Here is a 22,827-nt window from a genome sequence, read left to right on the forward strand (position 1 = left end):
TATATAGAGGCTTATTGAATGAAGTGGCTAGGAGTGCCCTCAAGGTACAAAATTAGTTTTTATTGTTGATGTTGCTTTTAGTCTTTATGATTATTTTTAGCATTAAAATTTTATTTGCCATAATCCTGTGTTGGGATTTTATGTTCGACTAAATCTTTATGTATAATCAATATTTTTTAAAAATATTTTATTTGAGAGAGAAAGAGAGCGAGCGAGCAAGCACAAGTAAGGGGTGGGGCAGAGGGAGAGGGAGAAGCAGGCTCCCCTCTGAGCAGGAAGCCTGACACCAGACCCCAGGATCATGACCTGAGCCAAAGGCAGATGTTTGACTGAGCTACCCAGGTGCCCCTATGTATAATCAATATTATTTTAAAGTTATTGCTGTCTGAACTAGTATCACTTAAGTGAGATTATTTGCTAAAGCATGGCCAAGTTATTTCAGACCTTGAAATATCTTTCTATTTTAGCCAAAGATTTAACTATTTTAAAAGGATATAAGTAAGAAAAAGCATAGAACAGACTTGGCATTTTATGATTGTATCAGAAAAGTTTAAAATGTGACATTTTTCCATCCGCTTTAATTAGGAGTGCTATGTTGTTTTAAAGTAGTTGTCTTAGGAATGACTGACAACAGTGATAGTTCATCTATTGATGTTATCTATTGGAGTAAAATGAAATTAAAGTTAATTTCTGTAAATTTTTATAGTTTCCTTGGTAATGTTTTCCATTTTGTAAAAAGCACAAGGGGGAAAAAAAACAAACACAAGGGAATATGTAGAGAAATGAATGAGCCCAGAAATTAAGAGAAGAAAGTGCCATGTTAATACTTGTGATTTTTCAGTTAGTTTATTACTTGTATTTTATTTGAACATGAGATCATAGTTTATTAAATATTTGGAAGGGAAATATGTTGCATAATATCACAAATTTAGTTTTAACTAGTAATACATTTAGTGACTTTTTAGGAAATATTTGGTATGTAATGGCTTCTTTTCAGTATTAGCCATACTAAGAGATTAAGCAGAACATCATGACATTTTTATGTATACCAGACAGGAGAAAGAGGCATATATCAAAGCAAAATATGTGGAGAGGAAATTTGTGGATAAATATTCTATATCATCATCACCTTCTGAGCAGGAAAAAAGGATGATCTCCAAAAGTTGTGAAGAAAAGAGGCTGAGCATTTCTAAACTTGGGCCCAGTGACCAAGTCAGAGTACCTCCCCAAAGTTCAGGTATTATAGCTTACTTGTTGTATATAGAAATATTTTCTTAAGCTGAAGTCACTTTCTTAATCTCTGAATTAGTAGCCATTGTAGATTATTTAAATGCTAAAAACCTGTTTCCTTCTACATATTCTAAGGAAAAATTGGATTTCTATGGCTTTAAAAAAGTTAAAATGCAATAGCATCTTGGTAATTCACATTTCTAGGTAATGCGTATATTCTAAGGAATAAAACTGCTTAAGGTGCAGGGGGAGATGGGAATTATAAATCTATCATGGCAACAAGCCCTAAATATCTGATTAACCACCTAATAGCCTTCCTATTTTTTTCCTCCTCAATTTTTCCCAGTAACGTTTTTTTCCTGCCCTTTTCCCCTCTTATGCCCTGCTTTGTGCTTTGCTAACTTGCATGTCCCCAGTGGTTGCTGTAAATAGCGACGAGGCCAGGCGGGAGTCTCTGTTCTGTCCTGATGAGCTAGATTCACTCTTCTCCTACTTTGATACTTCTTCAAAACTACGTAGTAGTAAGTACTACTCTTGTGCAGCATTCCAAGTCTGTGCCAGTGGTCATTGTGCGGTGTGGCCATTTCTCTAGATGTTACCCATTGTCTCAGAATTACACATTACTGGCAGTCATACAATAAATTAAGCTCTTCACCACGCCTGACATATTATAGGGTAAAGAGATGTTTTGCGACTCTGAAGATAAGTTTATTTTCAGGCTTTGTGATTGATTGATATTTTGATAAGCTAAATGTTCGAAAGGATTAAAGTTTATTAAATGTATTGTGGTAGTGGCCAAGTTCATGTTGACATATCAGAGCTCATTTTAAAACCTTCTTGTTTGTGGTAGATTGTTTTCTGAATGGCATGAACTTTAATCACTAGCTGATTTTTCTTTAAAACAGTCAAAAGTAATGATAGTGGAATCCAGCAGAGCTCTGATGATGGAAGAGAATCTTTACCCTCCACGGTGTCTGCCAATAGTTTATATGAGCCTGGTGAGTTTTGGTGAAATTCAATGTGAATTGGTATTGTTTGCTGAAAAATACATGTGCTTTGTGCTTAGTCTTGATTAAATAATTTCTGAAGAAAGTGGTTAGCCTTTTAGAAGGTGTTGTCAAATGAGAAAGCAGCTATTTCTTTCCATATTTAGAAGTTCTCTTGTAGCTGTACATTCTTCTAGGCCTCGTGATACGTGCTGGAAGTGCCTAGTCAGTCACTAAGGATGCTTTCTCATCCACATGAACTACGTTTTATTACTCTCTATCTTTTTTTTATGGCTGTTTTATCAGGAGAAAGAGATTAGCCACTCCCTCTCCATTGTATTTTTTTCTGACCTGTGCTTTCTTCCTACATTCTCTCCTTCTTGAGTTCCATGATTTCGATCTTGCAGAATACCCAGGGTAGTGAGCATTTTTTTGAATTACTTGAATTGCTTGTACTGTAAATTGTGGTGGTATTAAACCATCCTAGGAATAAAGTAAGGCTTGGTCTAGTAGTACAATTCTTTAGGAATTCTTTTACCAGCCTTTGTGAGTCCTTAAATCCAGGCTTTTATAGGAATATACCTAATTTTAATCTAGTACAGAGTAATTAACTTCCCATTGAATCCTGGCAGGACCACAAAAGTCTAGCATACCAATCAACGTCTTTATGAGAGAAGTTTGACTGTTTGGGAAGTGATCAGTCTGTTGGAAATAACATATTTTTGTGAAAATCTCCCATTCGCTCATTTTGTTAAATTAGCGGTTTCTTTTACATCTTTTACATTGTGATACATTGTAGGAATTCAGTTTTATTTTTTAGATTGTGGTAAGATGTACATAACAGAAAATTTACCATCCTCCCCATTTTTAAATGGAGAGTTGCGTGGCAGTGGCCCTCATGCTGTTGTCACCACTGTCCAGCCACAGAGCTCTCTTCGTCTTACACGACTGAAACCCTGTACCGGAGAAACGAGGACTTCCCATTCTCGCCCGCCCTGCTCGTTTTTATTGACGTATTTGTGTTTGCTTTTCAGAGGGAGAAAGGCAAGATTCTTCTGTGTTTCTCGACTCTAAACATCTTAACCCAGGACTCCAGCTTTATAGGGCTTCATATGAAAAAAATCTTCCTAAAATGGCTGAGGCTTTGGCTCATGGTGCAGATGTGAACTGGGCTAATTCAGAGGAAAATAAAGCAACACCACTTATTCAGGCTGTATTAGGGGTATGAATCCATACATTGTAAAACATGAAAAATTATAATTCATTGTGAACATAGCTTTAGCATTATTTTTTTGCTTTAAGAGATGGGTTGGAAAGTAGAAGAAAAAGCTGGTAGTGAGTTCTGAGCACCACTTTGATTATGTAAGTTCAGTTTTTTTTTCCTCAGTGGAAGAGAATTCTGGTGATGAATGTGTAGTGTCTTTTGCTACATCACAGACTGCAAATTGAATCCCTATTGACATCATTCTTGGGAAGAAAATAATGTAACTTATCATTTTTCTGCTTTTACTGGGGAGTATTTTCTCTTTTGGGAAAAAGGAAACAGGCTATCAGAGTAAATACCTGTTTTTAATAGGAATATATTATTGTTTGCTCTTCATACATTGTTATCCTTCTGTTTTCCTTTAAGGGTTCTTTGGTGACCTGCGAGTTTCTTCTACAGAATGGTGCTAACGTGAACCAGAGAGATGTGCAGGGGCGGGGCCCTCTGCACCATGCCACTGTCTTGGGACATACAGGGTAAACTGTCGTGCTTACATATTTAAGTAAATTTTATTTGAAAAATTATTTTGGAATAATGTTTTGCTTTTTCTCAGGTGAAGGCCCATTGGGTAGAGTTTATAAAATGATACTTTCCTATGACTTCTATTGTCATGATAGAATTTGAAATTTTAAAAATCTCATGCAGAAAAAAACTATTGTTACTTTTCAGATAAGAAAGTTGCAAAGCCTATTTTGAACTTTACTTGCCATTTATATAGATCAGTTTTAGTCTTTAAAACTTTTACTGAAATTATGGGTTTTTTTTCAGCAACTAAATCTGTGTTTGTATTTATGCATGTTCACATACATTACATGCATAGCACACACATTTGGGGAGAGTTTTGTAATTTTGGACATTTGAGTTTTCCCACAGGGTAGCTAAAGTCCAATTTTAAAGTAAATTCTTAGTCTGTGCTATTGCTGTAGAGGTGTCTGAAGCGATATTTAGACTCACAGAACAATAAAGTCATGAAAATGGATTTTCTAATAAAAGGTGCAAATGAAGTCAAAATGTTGACCTTAAATGAAAAGTTTGTGTCATAGGTGATTGTTCTTAAATAAAATATCTCCGGATATCCAATTCTTATTATCCCAACAAGCAAGACGCTGTCCCTTTTTAAGTGTATTTAAAGCATCTTCTATTTTTTTTAAGGATTTTCTACTTTTATCATAGCTTACTTTTGTCTGTGAGCAAAGAGACTGAGTTCAATAACTTCATCATAAAAACTTCTGTATACTTAAAAATGTTCATATTTTATTTTTGTATTCTTAAACAGCCACTCTTCCCATTTTACTTCATAGACTCCATTTATTCATCCTATCATATTTTTTCATTTTTGTCAGTTTCTTCCAGTTATGAATATTTGTGGAGTCCAGAGGGAGGATTACCTTCCACTCTTTGCTGTTGAATTATCGTTGATATGTTAACATTGCCTTGGCTTCCTTCTTTTGCAAATAATGACCTTGAGTGATTTCTGTTTTAAGTTTATGGATATATATGTACATCTTTTTCTGATATTATTTGAGGGTAGGGACCATAATTATACATTCCATCTTGCTGCAGAGCACCAAGTTAAATGTAAAAACATCTGGAGATTTGTAAAATGGTGATCATGGTAAATTTTTATTATTAGAGCCAGTGTTCAATAAATAGCTGGAGAATGAGTCAAGAATTTCCTAGTGAAAATGTTATTTCTTTAGGTAGTGCTTTTTATTTTTTTAAGGTGAATACTATTTTTTTTTCTCATTGGCAATGTCTCAAAAATGCTGTTTTCTGAAACAGGCAGGTATGTTTATTTCTAAAACGAGGTGCCAATCAACACGCCACTGATGAAGAAGGGAAAGACCCTTTGACCATTGCTGTGGAAGCAGCCAATGCGGATATAGTGACCTTGTGAGTGTTTTCCTTTTACCTGATTATTTCTCAATGTATTATTATATAGGGTTTTAGCATAGTTTCATGCATAGGTGTGAACTATAAACTTGATTGTTTACTGTGTGCCACGAACCTCTCTAGACACATTAAACATAGTAAGTGCTTTACACACATGAACTTACTTGGTTCTCACAACAACCCTATGAGGAAGAGATTATTGTTATTAGCCTCATTTTATAAGGAAGCCATGCCACAGATAATTTGAGAAACTGGTGACTGGTGGAATGGGTATTTGAAACTAAGAATTTTGTCTCTAAAACCCATGTTCTTAGCCACTTCTTTTATACCACCTGACCAGTAAGGACACAAAACCAGTGGCTTCTCTAAAATGGATCTTTAATTCTCACTGCAGTGCTAGGGCAGGGGTTGGAGTGGTACAGTAACAGGCTGTTACTCTATTCAAGAATCTACATTTTTTCTACCTCAAAAGTTAAAGGATTATAAGTAGGGGGGACAGCTGCATTGATGTCAGTCACTTTTGCAGTTGCATCGCCTTTGGGCAGTGATACTTAGGATCTGTTTGTGCTTATTTTTTTAAGGAATTATTCACATGAACATTCTATTTTAAGATAAAAATACTTGTTTTTTAATGTTTGAATATGACCGAATATGATCAATTAAAGAGTTTTGAGAACTCAGTTTGATTTTCATCTTAGATCAAAGGTGTTTGTTTACACTGGAACCTAGAAATGTGCTTGTCACCTACACTTTATTGTTATGTAGGAAATATGCTGTATGAAGTCACTTACTCATTCTATTCTGGGTTGAATGAAGGCCAGAATTGTTGATCGCCTGCGATACGGGTAGAGGTAGTTTCCTTCACACCACTGAATCTCAGTCACTTACAAAGAGAAACTCTCCCGGCTGCCTTAAACACCTGAGCTGCTGCTGGGAATTCTTGACTTGTCGTATATCCCTCCTCCCTGGCCCCTGCCGAATTAAGACACACAGTAAAACAGTAAAACATGCTTTCTCTGTACTCACTGTCCTTTCCCCACTGGAGAGGTTAGTGTAATTTTGGGGGCTATTGTAGGAAAATTTAGAACTTTTAAATCATTATAGATTCACCATTGGATAAAGATAAGTTATTAAAGAAAAGATAGGGATACCATAGAGAAAGAAACTCTTATAATAATGGCCCCTTTGGGGACCCCTGGGTGGCGCAGTTGGTTGAGTGTCTGACTCTTGGTTTTGGCTCAGGTCATGATCTCAGGGTCATGAGATCAAGCCCCATGTTGGGCTCCAAGCACAGTGGGGAGTCTGATAAAGTTTCTCCCTCTGCCTCCCCCTCCCCATGCTTGCTGTCTTTCTCTAATAAATAAATCTTAAAAAAAAATAATGGCCCCTTTTCCTCAAAAATATCTGTTCCCAAATTATCTAAATTTTCTCATTTTACTTTGTGTGAGGACTTCAGTTTCACTTAATAATTTTTGAAAATAAGTGTCCTCTCTGAAAAGTCCAAATATCAAAGAGGATTTAAGGCACTATTAACTCATGCAGTGGTTGTGAAGAGATGGAAGGGAATGGAATGGTGGTCTTCCTCTTCTTCTTCTTTTTTTTTTTTTTTTAAAGATTTTATTTATTTATTTGAAAGAGAGAGAATGAGAGAGAGAGAGAGAGAGAGCACGGGGGAGTTTCAGAGGGAGAAGCAGACTCCCCGCTGAGCAGGGAGCCCGATGCGGGACTCAATCCTGGGACTTCAGGATCACGACCCGAGCCCAACCAACTGAGCCACCCAGAAACCCTGGAATGGTGATATTCTGAAGAGAGGGAAAGCTCATGTCACATGCTGCAGATGTCAGAGAGTGCATATCAGTAGAGGGTGATAGAGCTTTCATTGGGCGGTGAGGTTTTGGTGGCCTGAAGCACAGGCGAATAGTACAAATAGTACAAGGTGGGAGAGGTGCACCAAAGGCAACATTTGCCTCTTTCAAAACGTTGCTTAAAGTTGCTTAAAGTTAGTAAGACAGTGGGAGGAAATTCTTGTCTTCTTAATCCAGTGCTATATGTCTTCCAGCTGCCAGGATGAATAACCCAAAAAAGAATGTATAATTAAATGGTAACCTTGGGAAAATCTTGGTAACCTATGGTCATTTAATACATCAAAATGTAATTCCACTATTATGACATAACACATACTATTTACATACCTGGAACGACCTCACCTCGTGGTGAACCAGAATGAATTTATACGATACAATATGACATCCCACACTGTAGAAGCAACACTTTCAACAGTTGGCAGTTAAAGTGGGGCAGGTTGCTGTAGAAGTCAGTCTGGAGGCAAGTAAGCTACTGGATATGCTGCAAGGGTCCGGCTTACACAGCTGAAATGTACTTGTTAGAAATCCTTTATTGTCAGGGCACCTGGCTGGCTCAGTCGGTAGAGCATGTGACTCTTGGTCTCGGGGTTGTGAGCTCAGGTCCATTGTTGGGCTTAGAGATTTACTTAAAAATAAAATCTTTAAAGAGAAAAAAATAAATCTTTTATTGCCTTCTCTTATGAGAATTGTGTAAAGAAAACTAAAACTAAAAATCCATCTATTTTATTGGTAAATACTGGGAAAAGGAAAAGATTATATCAGTGTATGTTTTTACCTGCTTATATAATTCACTAATTTATGAATATATTACATAACTTTAATAATCCTTTCCTTTAATTTTAGGTTACGTTTAGCAAGAATGAATGAAGAGATGCGGGAATCAGAAGGACTTTATGGACAGCCAGGTCAATATTCTACTAATAACCACACTGAAATGCAGTATAAGAAATGCATTCAGGAATTTATTAGTTTACAATTGGAAGATTCATAGTTCTTTAGAGAACTGACTTAATACTCTAGAGATTTTATAATGTGTAAATTGTGAGTTGTTATATATTGTACCTACTGAATTCTTGGGAGTGGCTAACTCCTGAGCCTTTAAAACTCCATAACTATTCCTACTACAGTACACATTTACTTGCTGTGTTCAACTTTGGCTGCTGACTTCTTTATCTGCTGTACAGATGTCTTCCATATACATTCCAGTGACGCGAATGGAATGATAACCTATCTTTATACCTTACAGCAGCAAAATAGTCATTTTCATTTTGGAATTCTCTTTAGCTGTCAAGTGAATATAACAGAGTTCTTTTCTTTTTGTTATTCAGGGAATTTCTATGAATTGTGTTCAGGGAAAAAAAAATCACCATGTGTTTGGCATATAAAAAGTCAGTATGGAAAATACCTAGAAAACGTTTATTGAATGGAGTCCGTACTCTGATCTAAAAATAAGTTGTAGGTTTAAAAATAAAATTTACTAGTAGTTTAAGAAGTCCATAATGGGAGTGGGGTTAGTTTAAAAGGTATAGAGAAAGGGTCTCACTTTATCTTGAGCTTTGCCCCCAGCAATCTTATGATATTTGTTGGATAAATGTGAGTATTTAGAACAGTATTTCATGAACCTGATGGCAGAGTAGACTTGTTAGAGAAACCTCAACTCAGGATCAGTTCACGTCTCATTTTGAATAATTTTCACCTTTGAGTCAAGATGTCAGGAAAAGGAAGAAATGTTGCTAATCAGATTCCTTTCTTTGATGAACACATCCTAATTAGACATTCTTCACAAAAAAAGTAATAATTGGATCTCCAGTTTCATGAATTTGAGTATATGAATTACTAATTTGTTTTATATTCGTATATGTATTAGTAAAAGATTTCAGGAATTCATGACCAAAATAATTGAGAATATTAGTTTGAAGTATATTTGATTTTTTAAAATGAATATTAATGTGTTATTTTTAAAGTGGCTTGGTAATATCATCTATTCTTCCTGTTTAAATATGTTTTGAAATTTTGGTATTTTATGCTAGCTTCAGCCATTAACTTTTATTTTAAATGGATTAATATGTAGTTAGTATAAATGTGGGGCCATTCTTGTCTCAGAGGACTGTATCTACTACTTATTGTTGGTCTAGTTTAATAGGGAACAAGTAAGAACTTTGAGAATAGAGGCACTTCAGCTAGATATTTCTAATCTAGGGTGTCCCACTTTAATCCTATGGATCAAACAATACTACTGACTCATGGTATACCAAGATGTAAGAGTGCTGATTAAGGGTGAAGTGTCAGCGTTAATTCTGAATTTCACCCATTTGTTTTAAACTTGAATGTTAGATTTTAAATAAGTTATAATTTTGTAACAGATATACTTAAGTGAGAGTATTACTAGGCCATTTTTGAGGCCTTTGTGTTTAAGCACTTTAAAAATAAAATTATTCAAAAGATATAACCTGATATTTGTGAGGTAGGAGTGAACTTCAAGATTTTAAGTTAAATAATTCTTATTCCTGAAATTTTAAACTTAAATGTTTGGTCAGCTGTTCTTTCCTTAAGCTATTTGCTAATGAAGTTATACCCAACTGATTAGTCTTAAGGTCAGTGGTCACTTTCCTTTGGAGTTGGGAAGCTTGAAAGGACAGGGCCTCCATGTTCTTGTGACTTCTAGTTCCACTCAAATTGCTTGGACTTCTGCTGCCACCGTTGAGGAGTGTTCAAATGTCTCTTTCACTGTTGTTTTAGATATAAGTTTATGAGCATACACCTTCCTTTCCTCAGTAGAAAAATGAATTTTTCCAATGTATTTGACTGAAAATTTGAACAAAAAAAGCCTCACTTAAAAAAAAAAATGGAAATATTTTTTCTATCACTCTCAAATTTTAGAGGTTAAAAATAGATCAGAATTCTGGAAATGGTGTATCAGCAGAATAAAATGAGAGGATAATCTTGATAATAGTTAGATTTTTTAATGCATTTAGGGGGTCTCATATGTAAAGCAGAACAATTTTATATACTTACCCAGGTGACCTGGTGAAATGGCACAGCAATTGCTCTCTGGCTACTTTTCCTTCATGAGTCTTTGGAGAGCAAATGTTTGCTCGGGCAGTAGGTCTTTCTTTTCCTCCACTTGTCACTGTTCTTTTTCTCTCATTAATTGTGGTTGATTGTTTTATCTAGATTTTTTTTTTTTTTTGGTGGCCTAGCAATAACTTAGAATTGTGGGTAATTTTAAAATGCAGGTATCTTCAACCTTTTGATAATGAAGGGCCCTATCATTTAAAAGTCTCAGATATAACCTTTGGGAATCATGGACTTATTTCTGAGAAACCCCACTTCTGAAACTTCTATCTACAACCCTAAGGACCTGAAACTCCCTGTTTTTTGCAAGGCGCTATAAGAGCACACATTTCCTGAAGGGAAGATGTATCCCTCTTTATCAGGTCCTACAGCTCTTAAGAGGACTGGGTGAGTGAGTGAAATATCACGCCCTGCTCTCAGTTGCTGGAAACCACTTTGGTGGTTCCCACAGTCTCTGGCTCTATGACTCCTCTTGATTGTTGGCAGAGTTTCTTAGCCAGTTGAAAATTATTGCTTTAGTGAACCACTGCTGGTTATGGGAATATGTTGCTGGCAAAGGTTGATCACTGATCAGTTTTCAAAAGAAAGCTGTAATCAGCCCAGAAAGGGTGGGATCATATACTTGATCACCTTGGGGTGGGGTCTCACGTGCTGCCATCTCTTTGAGGGGAGTGCATTTCAAGAGCAAAATCAACAAAATCTTGGATCATCATCATTGCTGTTGCAATGGATATTCTGAATACCAAAAACCAAAAACTATTTTAAACTATCAGTGGACATACAGCAGTTCATATTTTAAAAATTCAGAACTGTCTGGGCACATAGAATAGTTAACTATTGGAAGAGAAATAGAATGTGATTAAGTAATTTAAAGTATATAACTTAGCATTACAAATACTGGGTGATTAGTTGCTTACCATTTGTAATAAACTGTTAAATGTACTTCTGTGACCTCCCAGGGCAGCATATTCTGGGTTATTGTTTATGTTTTCTAGTGTAGACAAGTTATATTTGCCTTGGGAAAAATTCTAAATGATGAAAATTATACTTAAATTTTAAAGAATCACATTGAAGTTCAATTTATGTTAACTATATTAAGTATCTTAGTCACTATTGTTATTGTAATGTTTGCTTTTTGATAATACATTTTGAGCCCTAAGAAAGGTATTTTATTGATAGTCCATTAATTAATGTTTGTTAGAAACTGAACGTTAACAGGAAGTTTGTGTGTGTGAAGGTGAGACTTCCTTTTGTATTGTATTAACTCTTAAAATGTATTCGTGAAACCAATAATTAGTGTAGCACCAACACTTTCCTTCAAGGAAGCATTTAATTCAGTGAATAAAAGATCTTATAACTTGTTTTGCATGGTACAATGGTTCTACTAAAACGTACTTGTGTAATAGGTACTAGATGATTTAAGAACAAAAGCTGGAAAACCATAAAAAGAAAAAAACCCCTACAGTTTGTTATACAAAATATGCATTGCTAATAGTAGAAGCCATATATTGCCATTGTACTGTTGTAATACTTAAGAATGCTCATCTGGTGCTATCTGTAAACTATTTGGCATTAGCGTCTGCTAGATTCTTCTTCCTATTTCTCCTTGAATGTATAATGTGTGCCTTTTAAGTTACTTCTGGTGTTGAATGGTAAAATCTGTGTTATTTTTGTATTATAATCTGCACTTTACACTTCCTTGGAAAGTAAAATTCCAGACTCTCAAGTTTAAATAGTATTTTAAAAATATTTCTAATGTTTACAATAAATATTTTAAATATTTTAATTCAACATCTAAGAATAAGAATTTTTAAATATTTTGTATGGTTTGTTAATTGATATTTAATGTTGGTCTCTTTTCAGTTTATTTTATATCTTCTAGAATGGCTAAAAATGGGAATAGATTTGTAGTTTGTCTTTTAATGTGAGAGTTTAACTTTTAAAGAAATCATGGGTGTAAGTGGATTGTCCTAACAGTTGTTCCAGTATATCAAATTTTATTTTTATTGTTTTAATAACATAATATGAGTTAGATACTACTCTTAGCCAACTTATTAAGATTTTCTTCTTAACTGTATTTTTTCTTTTTAAAGTAGACTGATTGATTCAGGTCGTGAGAAAATTTCCAGGACTAAATGAAAACTATATAGAGATTTTAATAACTTGCTTTTTACATAGACTAAATACTAAAAGTAACTAAATGTTAAAAGTATTAAAAAATTTTTATTGAAAATCTTGGGTTATGCTGTTAGACCTTTTTACTAGATCTTTATCCCCTTCCCCCAACTTTTTTCCGATTCTCTAGCTTTTGGTATGATACCTACTGCCTCAAAGATCTTGCTTATTAAAAGCTGACAAAACTTACTGCACTATTAACAGCTGTAGCAATGAGTTTGTAATAAGATGGATGCAAGATATCTTATGGGAAATAATTATAAAACATGTTGCAGCGGTAATCATTTAAAACAGTATTTGATGGTTTAAATTTTGAAAACAACTATGCTAAGCTTCTGTGTAAAGCTAATGTTTAACAGGAAGTAGTCATGATGAAAGATTCATCTTGAAAATAAGATTTTACTTTATATAAATCCTTCATCTGAGGAATTCATATTTATGTATGCATATATTTAGTTTCTCCTACCAAGAAAAACAGTATTCAGTTTGCTGTAGTATCAGTTCTATAATCTACTTCTCTATAAGCGTATTTGTATGTATATACATATGTGTATTACTCTAATTTAACAGACATCTTTGGTATCTGTCCCCCTTTTGTAATAACACTCTTGCTCATATGACCTACAGTAAACAAAAAACTTCTGACTAAATGTGAAACTGACTTTAGTTTAGTCATTTTCTAGGCTTTATTATTTTATAAGCTTAGTAAGCAGTGGATTAGGTGCATTAATTTTAGTTAAGCATTAAAGTTTGAATAAAGAATTTCTTTTTCACATGCTATTTAAATTAAAATGCCTTTTAACTAAAAGATGATATTAAAATAGGCTTTTTTTCTCAACTGGTTATCAGTTTTTCTTATTAATAACTTGCATCCATCAGAAGCATTACTATTTGCTATTGGTCTTTTCTTTTGGCTTTGATCAAGGGAAATATTTATTTCAAGAATGCCTTGTTTACTATACCTCATTTAGAATGACTTTTATTTCTGTGTAAATAAATGTATTTCTTTACATTGCTTTTAAAACACTTGCATCTTTGCTCTTTTCTAACTCTGAGCTTTCCTCTGTGGCTGCATCTGAGGTGCTTTTTTCAGGTATAGCTTTTTTTTCTTTCACTGTATGCTTTTCCAGCATTTATATATGTTAGTCTTTTTTCTTCCAAAAAAGCTCATCTGAGCAAAATTTGAATATGATTAATTATAGTTACTAGCCATAAAAATGAATGTTGTTTATTTATACTTTCATTGTATACATTTTAAAAGCGTCTTTGTTTTACTTTCATGCAGGTGATGAAACCTACCAGGATATTTTTCGTGATTTTTCCCAAATGGCATCCAATAATCCAGAGAAACTAAATCGTTTCCAGCAAGATTCACAGAAATTCTGAGTTATTTTAAGAAGGGGAAAATATTAAATTGAATGATCCCCTAATGTGTACATCTGAAATCTCACAAATTTTTACTGCTTTAATTCTACTTAATTTTAGTAGGTATTGAGTGGTTTGGAAAAAAGGTACCCATTCATTGATATTTTTATAAATTAAAACATAGAGCTCTAGTAGTTGGGAGAGGAACCTATTTTAGGACCTCTTTTATATAAAAAAAAAGTGTTTAAAGGGCTATTTTTTATAGATAAAGTTAAATCTAGACTTAGGTCATCTCTAGGTTATAAGATGCTAAGAGTTTAGACAAAATCTCTGTTTTTGCCAATGGGTGGTAGCATTGATTTTTTTTTTCTATGCATCATGCCCAGGATCATTCAGTCAAGCATGTCTGCATCAAAGTGAGAGCCAGATGTTCTGCCTGCCTGAAGAATATGTCTTTTTTTTTAGCTTCCCTAATGATTTTTGGTGGTTCAAAAATATTTTTTTGTTGTTTTGTTTTCTAGTATCCTAACTATCATAAACACAATATGTAATTTAATTATCAGAGCTAGAGAATAGGTTTCCTCCATTTGCTCATAAATGTAGTGATACTCCTTAGATGTCTGTTTATTGTCATGTATGTTAACATACGCGTAATGGCTGTACAAGTAGACATAACTCAGTCTTTTAGATTTATTCCATTTTATGAAGCAAAAAGAAGCCCTTAACAATTTTTTTTTTTAAATAACCAAAAGAATCCTTACTTATAGAAGTTGTAGTCCTTCATTGTTGGGTTGGTTTCCTAAAACCTTGACAAATTTATTGATGTAATAAAACTGTGTTTCAAAGGTTACTTAAATGTTGAAAAATTATGCTTTTATCAGATTGTAAAACTTTCAAAGGATAAGTTGATTTATAAAATAATGTAGAGCATTTTTATATTTGAAATTTCTCCTTTTCAAGATAATTTTGCTATTGCATTGAGTGAAAGAAAAATTTCTGTAAAAGAAAAACCTCATGTTTTTCTTAGTTTATACTAAATTACGTAACGATAAATTGCTTTTAAATTTTTTCAACATCTGTGTACTTTGTACACAGTGTACAGTATTTTTAATTATACCATCTATATATCTTTAGTAGTTGGTTACATGAAACACCCTTGAATTCCAAAACATGGATCTACTAATTTACACGTAAATGCTATAAATTTGTCTGATTCCATCTTTGATTGACATATCTTGTCGGGAGTACAAAATAATTAAGTAATTTGCCTTACGGTTTCTAATATTGTCAATAATTAAGTTTAATCTTCTTTTACAAGTTATGTCAAAGTGATATTATTGATACTCAGTTTCTAAATAAGAGTTTTTAAAATTTGCATTACCAAATAAGTAGAAAAATTATATTTAATTTGGTAGATAATAAAATTTTCTAACATCCCTCCCTCCAGTAACTAGAGTTTTATAAGCTGATTGCATGTCAAATCAGGATTTGTCTAAACAGGAATTAGACTGAAGTAAATTCATGTCACAGAAAAGTTTCCATATTTGGCCAAATTGTGTGTATATAATGCTTATTTAGTAAAAGTGTATGTTAGATCAGTATAAAATATATTTAATAGTTATTTCTAAGAAAATATTAACTTCCAAAGCCTGTATTTTAATTGCAACAGTAACAGGAACATTAAATCTTCTCTGTTTCTCACCTCAGAGTCACAGATCATCTGGCTTTGCACAAGTCTAGTTTGTAACATTTTTATTAGAGTGTACTTTGAAGTTGTCCAAAAAGTTCAAGGATAAGGAAATATGTTAAAAATGAACAGAAAGAAAAAGAGAAGCTCACTTTTCCTTTGTAGTGCATATTCCTGTTAATGATAGGCTTCACATCTAAAGCTCCTAACCTTTATCTGAGGAAGCCTGAACAGTTTTGCTTTGGGATCCAGCCATTGGTGCTTCAGATCATCTCTGGGGTCTCTGGTTGTGAAGACAATTCCTTATGACACTCTTACCTCCTGTGGCTTGAGTCATGAGTTTTATTAATGTGGTAGTAGTTAGTGTCTACTTAAATTTAATGGTTAGAGATGTATTTGAAAATTATCATGGTTCTGAATATCTTCAGAGAAACGAAATCTTTAACAGTATAGGGAGCCTGGCAATACAAAAATACATTCCTGTGGCTTGATTTCTTGCATATGCCGTGACCCAATTTGGATGAAATTTGGCAGAAGTGATGCAGTAAATATAGCAAGGCGTTAAAGTAAATTAATAGTTACAAGTAGTTACAAAGTAGATTGGCTCTTACCAAGGTGAATTTAGCTGTGTCAACTAATAGCTTTTATATAGTATGTAACAAATCTGAGTTTTATTATGCTGTGAATTATTCTCAGTGCATTATGAGAAATTATAGTGTGAACAATGTTAATCATACTTTTGGGCTTTGTAAGTCAATGTGATGGCCCTTTGTTTTCTTTCCCTAACTGATCTGCTTATATTAGTTTCTGATTCCTTATCAGTATTCTTTTAGCTTATTGTCACTAGCACAGTAACTTAAAAGCTAGGTTAACATCAAAATAAGAACAGCAGTACTAGGAAGAGCTCATAAAATGCAGTCTCACACTAGAACTAAAGATAATTGAGTAGTTATTTGCAGTGTTTCCTGGTAACACTTTTATGTTTAAGATTTCTAAGGTTTTTAAAAATTACCTTTGGTACAATCCTTAGAAATTCAGCAATTTCCAGGGATTCAGTACATTACAGTGTTTACCTAATTTTTACTGGTCTTCACTGTATATTTTAATGAGCTTTGATGTTTACTTTCTGAAACATATTTAATTTGGAATATATACTATAATTTTGAAAAAAAAACTACACCTTCACAGTCTGGACAACTTAAGTTTGTGATGTGTTGGGCAGTATTTTAAAAAATACAGTTTTACACATGTAAAGTATGGTGACTAATAAACTAAATTGTATTTAAGACTAAATTTACTACTCATTTTGAATAAGAAGACATTCCCATAGCACTCTTATATTGTCATATTAACTTTTCTGTTTGATAGCACTTTTGATCATGGACAGGAGCAGGAAAAATGTATTTTTATAGAATTATTATGTCCAAAATGACTTCCACCTTCATGATATAGTGGAAAGAGCACTGACTAGTAGTTACTGCCCTTTTTGGATTCAGAGCTCCTCACAAATAAAATGAGTGGGTAAAACATGGTGAAACTGTAACAACATGCTTTTGTGTACAGTGTACTTTTTCCTACTGTCAGAATCAGGTGAGATAAAGTAATGTCACAGTGTACTTTGACATTACTTTATCTCACCTGATTCTGACAGTAGGACTTCTGCGATATTAATCTGAGAATGCCAGCATTTCTTTTCTTTGATCCTGGGCTGCTCCTCTTGGTTTATAGAGGGGAGTCATTGATGTGCTGGTTGGTAGGGCAGCTGACACCAGAACCCCTGTCTGACTGACTACTAGTTAGAGGCACTTTACTTGTATCATGAAATGTTTTGAAATCATTGTAAAGTAGCAAAATCTGATAATGACTGCCAGCTTTCCTTGTGTTTTCATAACGAAGACCCCAAATATTCTGGAGAACCTGGATATAAAATTACCTTGAAGGAATAGATTAGGATTTGAAGACATTAAATTGTAGGAAATATTACATTTTTGTAATAACAAATATTAATGAAAGGAAAACATGGTAAGGTGATTTTAATTTACCATATACTTATCAAATTCTTGATGCTTCCAAATGAAAGGTAACTTTAAAAGGGGCTTGGATTCAGTTTGGCTGAATCCTGACATCTATAAACATGGTTTTGTAGACATCCTTTCCCAATTACATAAACTTATCCACTTAAAATGAAATAATAAGGGGAGGGATTTAAGGTTTGATTAAATAATCTTTTCTCTGCATTGGTCTTTTCACTATCTTATGTTTTAAGATTTTCTTATTTTTCCTCAACAATCCCCTGCCTTGGGTGTTAATTTTAAACAGGGAAAGCTTGCTTACATTATAAAGATTGCTGGCACCATTTATTTTACACAAAGGCTAAAGGTTAACTTTTGGAGATGATGAGCTACTTTTCTATATGTGTTTACTTGTGCTTTGTGATATTTCTGGATCATTCCAGTCATAAAGACTTATTACATGTAATATTTCTTGCTACCTGTGAAAAGGCATATTTTAAAGAATGTATAACCAACACTCCATTTACTTTTTATTAGTATGTAGAGGATTTGTATCTAATTCATGAATGTAGTTTTACTGTAGTTTGTCATTGTAAATGGAGAAAAGTACATTATCATTATAGTTATTCTAAAATGTACATTATGTAAGAATTGTAAATATACTTGATTAAATACTTTGTATGCTGAAAAATTATGATAAGTCAATAAAAATCTCACCTCTGGCATAGTTCTCTTATGCTCAGACTTGCACTTTATTGTGAACTACAACTGCAGACATGTCTGTTAAGAACTGTCATGTTTAAGGTCTTCTATTCCTTTCCAGCTCTGTCACATTGATCCAGTTGATCCTCTTTGCTGATTACTTCAATCAGGAAATCCATTTTCATCTTTTAAGTATTTTCTTCCTGATCACAGAGCTGTATGCATTTATTAGCTAAAAATGACAAAGGCTTTTTTTATTCTTTTTTTGTGGGAATGGGGGCTAGCCCTAATTATTTTCCATAATTGACATCTGTTGAAGTTCCCCATCTAGGCAACACGTTCACACTCAATCCTTTTAGTAAATAAACAAAAACATGTTTCTATGTGAATTGAGATCTAAGGAATGGAGGGTTGAAAGAACAGACCTGGAAGTGAATCACCAGCTTTTTTTTGCCTTTTAAGTTAATTAAAAGCAGACACATAAAACTTTTCTATGTGACTTGCTTTATTCCACTTCATTTCATTTTCGGAATAGTTCTGTGAAGAAGAGAACTCACACCAATAGTAAATTTTTTAAATGAAAACGACAACCAACTTTTTCCTATTGCAAAACAATGCTTTTTCATTGTAGAAAAATGTTTAACAACAAGTAAAAAAGATAATCATCCATAATTCCATCATCTGCCTGTGCTCCCAATATGGTCTCTACTAGCCACATGTAGCTATTGAAATTAATTAAAATTAGACAAAATTAACAGTTGAATTCTGTCACACTGCTACATTTTAAGAGCTCAGCCACATGTGCCTAGTGACTACTTTTTGAACAGGACAGATTGAAGAACATGTCCATCATTGTAGGAAATTTTGTCAAATAGTATTGAGGGGGAAACTTACTCTCTCGGTATATATCTTTCTAGAACTTTGGGTGTGTGTATTTTGGTTGATATACAATGGGATCATACTGTTTTGTTATCTGTTTCTTTCACTTAATAAATGGGGAACAGATTTCTAAGTCCTTCAGTGTACATCACTTTGGGGAGGATTTTAAAAAGTCTTTATTATGGAAAATTTCAAACATAAAATAGAATAATTTCAATAGCTGGTAGCTCATGGCTAACATTGTTTTGTCAATACTCCCACCCAGTTTTTTCTCTTTCCCAGATTTTATTTTGTATCAAATCTCAGACATTTCACTAACAAATCTTTCAGTATGTATCCCTAAAAGAAAAACAATCACAATATCTCATTTCCCATCTTGCTCCATTGCAAGAAGGAGAAACTATTCAGTATTCAGATTGTCCCGATTATATCAAATGTGCTTTTTAAAAATAGATTCTTCAAATTAGAATTCATAGAAGTTCCATTCATTGCAGTTGGCTAATAGGTCTCTTGAGTCGCTCTAAGTTCTTCCTCCATTTATTTGGAAATGTTTCCACTTGCAGTTTGTGAATACATCACTTTTAATGACAGCATCATTATTTTTGTTTAACCACTTTATTGGTGAACGTTTGATTCTAAATTCTTGCCATCATAAAACTAGCTCTGCTTTATCCTTATGGCTAAACAGTTGCATACATTCTTAATTATTTCCTCAGGATGAATTCCTAGAAGTAAAAATACTGATGCACAATGGGTGGATATATGTTTGAGGCTCATTTCAATGAGTCAGGTATTGGGGATATTATGGTAAAAAAGAAAAAAGATGTACTTCCTATTTTTCGTGAGATCTTGCCTTCTTGCAATGGAGAAAGATGGGACTGAATAGTTTATAGGTGGCCCTCATGGGATTGTTGGAGGATAGTGCCTGGACACTGGATGGCTTGGTGTTCAGAGACCACTCATCAGGGCAGTGACATCTAAGTCAAGGTTTGACGCAGAAGGAGAGATTGGCTGTGTGAAGATCTAAGGCAGTGCTTTAGGAACTTTGGTCTGTAAAAGATTCACTATTGAGGCCCAGGCTCATTGAAGATGAACCTGATTCTCTGTTTTTACCAAGCTCCCCAGGTGCTTCCAATGCCAACCAAAATCTGAGAACCACTGCCTTGGGGAGAACATTCATCAGGATGGGAGAGAATTGAGAGTTCTCTTAGGGGCCAGAAAGATTTTAGTATTGCCAGAATGCCCTCCAGAAAAGTACCCTCCCTCCATCTGCTGTAGAGGAAAGTGTCTCTCTCTGTCCTTGACAATATTGGGTATTAGTCAATATGATAAAAATCTGATTATCCAACATTACAGATGGAAAAGCCAATTACCTCTAATCCCTGGTCAGAAGTCTGAGAAACTGACCAAAGTTAGAACTGAAAGAGTTATTGTGCTTACCAAAGTTCTTTGTCTATTTAGCCATGTTATTATACACCCAGCTATCTCTATTTTGAGCTGAGGAAACCTGTCACCATCTGACATACTACATACCTTTTCTTGCTAGAATATAAGCTGTATGAGGGCAGAGATTTGTTTTTGTTTTTTTTTCCACTGCTGTAATCCTCAGGCACCTACTGTGCTTGATATGCAGTAGTCACTATGTTATCTATTGAGTAAATGACTAGCCACCTTCATTCAACTCCTATTTCAGTTTCCAGCGAGCTGTATATTTCAGGAAGCTGCGACATTAATTTATCTTAATGGTCAAAGAATTGGGAATGAAGAAAACATGGAGAGAGTCTCGAGTATTTTCCTTTCTATGTAAAATTTAAAATTATCTTGTTAATTCATTTTTTATCCATAAATGCCAGGAGTAGTGATCTTGTAAAGGTCTGAAAAATAAAATAATGGAATAAATTCTAGAATAAGTGGCAGAAGGAAAAACCACCTTATTGATGGTGAAGATGAAGGGCACAATTCCAGAATTATTTTTCTCTTATTAGTGAACAATTAGAATGTAATAATATAGCTGTAGCACACTGCTGTGGGGATTCTGTGGAGCATATAATAAAGTCTTAATGGAGATTTGTAGTTTGATATTTGTAATTACCCTAGAAAAGCTATGGTTGCTATAATTTGGTACTTGTTGGATATTTAGCCTTATAGAATTTGGTGTTTCTAGCATAGTTTATATTGTTTGCTAAGTGTTAGGCACAGTTCTAACTGCTTTTTATGTATTGTCGTATAATTCTATGAGGCTTATGTACTAGTATTAGCCCTGTTTTCCAAATGGGTGTAATTGCAGCTCAGATTAAGGAACCTGTCTGAAGTCTAATAATTTGTAGTGCTAGATTAACTTGGGAGAGCTTGCTCTTGTAACCAGTGTCTGCTGAAGGTTGTGGTTAAATACACACAACTCAGGGCTCAAAACACTGCTTTCAATGCGAATCTTGGCTAAAAGCTTGGGCATTGGAAGCAGGAAGACTTGGGTTGAGATCTCGCTGTATTACTAGCCAACTAGGTTTGGGCAATATACTGCTCTAAATCTGTTTCCTCAATTGTTAAGTGCAAATAATAACTCTACTTCTTAGGGTTGTGAGGTTTAAGTGAATTAAAGTAAGAGCCTGTCAAGTGAGTTAATTGAGCTATTGGGTTACCCTCATCCCCCCAAGGTAATTAGTATGTATTGATCTTGTTGCTCAGCCCACTTCAGAGGTCCAATGTTTTTTCAGAAAACTTGTTAGTCCAATTGAAAAGAGTTAAAAATGAGATGAATTGTGGTTCTGGGTACCAGTCACTTTGACCAATAAGGGCATGGCACAATAAACTGCTGAGTGATAACTCGTATGTGCATTTGCCCATGCATTTTCACCTCCGCGTCCTTCAAGCATGCAGATCATTTGTACATGTATGCAGATCATATTTAAAAGCTATAGTATTGTCATCAGTCCGTAGACTGAAGTTAATGAGTTTTTATGTAGTTGTCAAGTGTCCAGCTGTCTAAGGTCAAAACCGCAACTGTGTGATCTTGGGCAAGTTACCTCAGTGTGCCTCAGTTAAAATTTTGAAAAACGACTTGGTACATGTTAAGGCTCTTTTAAAGTTTTAGTCTGTTAAAAAAAAGAAACAAGAGTCTCCGGGCGTTACTCCCCTGGGGCTCTGGAAACTATCCCAAAGTCGTGGGCAGCGGGGTCCCCCTGCTGGCCACATCCTTTACGTGGCCTCAGGTGCCAGTGGGCTGGGCAGGCCATTTCCACCTTCATTTACCGTTAATGAGGAAGGAGCTTGTTAGTTTAAATTCCCTAGCCTCAGCTAGTTCTCCCAGGTGTGAAGGGAGTCGGCGGGGAGAGGACTTCAAGCTTCCAAACATTTGGGGGAGAAAGGTATAGAGATAACATTTTTCCCGTTTTGTGCGTCCAGTTTAGTGTTTTTGCTAACCGAAGATCCTGCGTTGGGGCGCCTCTATACCTTTCAAGGCTCAGCTTCGATTTCTAGCGTCTGGGGCTGGGCATTTAGGACGGCCAGTTTTGACAGACCTTACGGCCGCGCTGGCTTTCTCGAAGTCTGAGTCCTCCTCACCCGCCGCTGGCTACTTCCCGTCTCGAATCCCTCTAAATCTAGGACCCAGCGGCTGCCGGGCAGCCCTGGTCCAGCCTCTCCGCGCATCAGCGCCCGCGGATTGGCTCCGGGCAGCGCGGCCCCGCCCCCGCCA

The 22,827-nt window shown here is 34.7% G+C and overlaps 1 protein-coding gene across 2 annotated transcripts in view; it reads left to right on the forward strand.

Annotated features, from left to right (window-relative positions):
• The window catches only part of ACAP2 (ArfGAP with coiled-coil, ankyrin repeat and PH domains 2), a 144,406-nt gene extending 126,118 nt beyond the window's left edge, over positions 1-18,288 (forward strand). The window contains exons 17-23 of one of the 2 annotated variants that reach the window (XM_025876382.2): positions 1,053-1,237; positions 2,136-2,228; positions 3,251-3,438; positions 3,847-3,956; positions 5,263-5,373; positions 8,082-8,143; positions 13,774-18,288. In XM_025876382.2, coding sequence (XP_025732167.1) covers positions 1,053-1,237; positions 2,136-2,228; positions 3,251-3,438; positions 3,847-3,956; positions 5,263-5,373; positions 8,082-8,143; positions 13,774-13,874 — 850 coding nt within the window. In that variant the 3' untranslated portion in view covers positions 13,875-18,288. The remainder of the gene's footprint in view (positions 1-1,052; positions 1,238-2,135; positions 2,229-3,250; positions 3,439-3,846; positions 3,957-5,262; positions 5,374-8,081; positions 8,144-13,773) is intronic. The other variant, XM_073895254.1, reaches the window with a different exon arrangement.
• The last annotated feature ends 4,539 nt before the right edge of the window (positions 18,289-22,827 follow it).

The sequence above is a fragment of the Callorhinus ursinus genome, unplaced genomic scaffold (genome assembly GCF_003265705.2).
Source record: "Callorhinus ursinus isolate GAN/ISIS: 27379988/994484 unplaced genomic scaffold, GSC_fseal_2.0 scaffold1, whole genome shotgun sequence".
Classification (NCBI taxonomy): domain Eukaryota; kingdom Metazoa; phylum Chordata; class Mammalia; order Carnivora; family Otariidae; genus Callorhinus; species Callorhinus ursinus.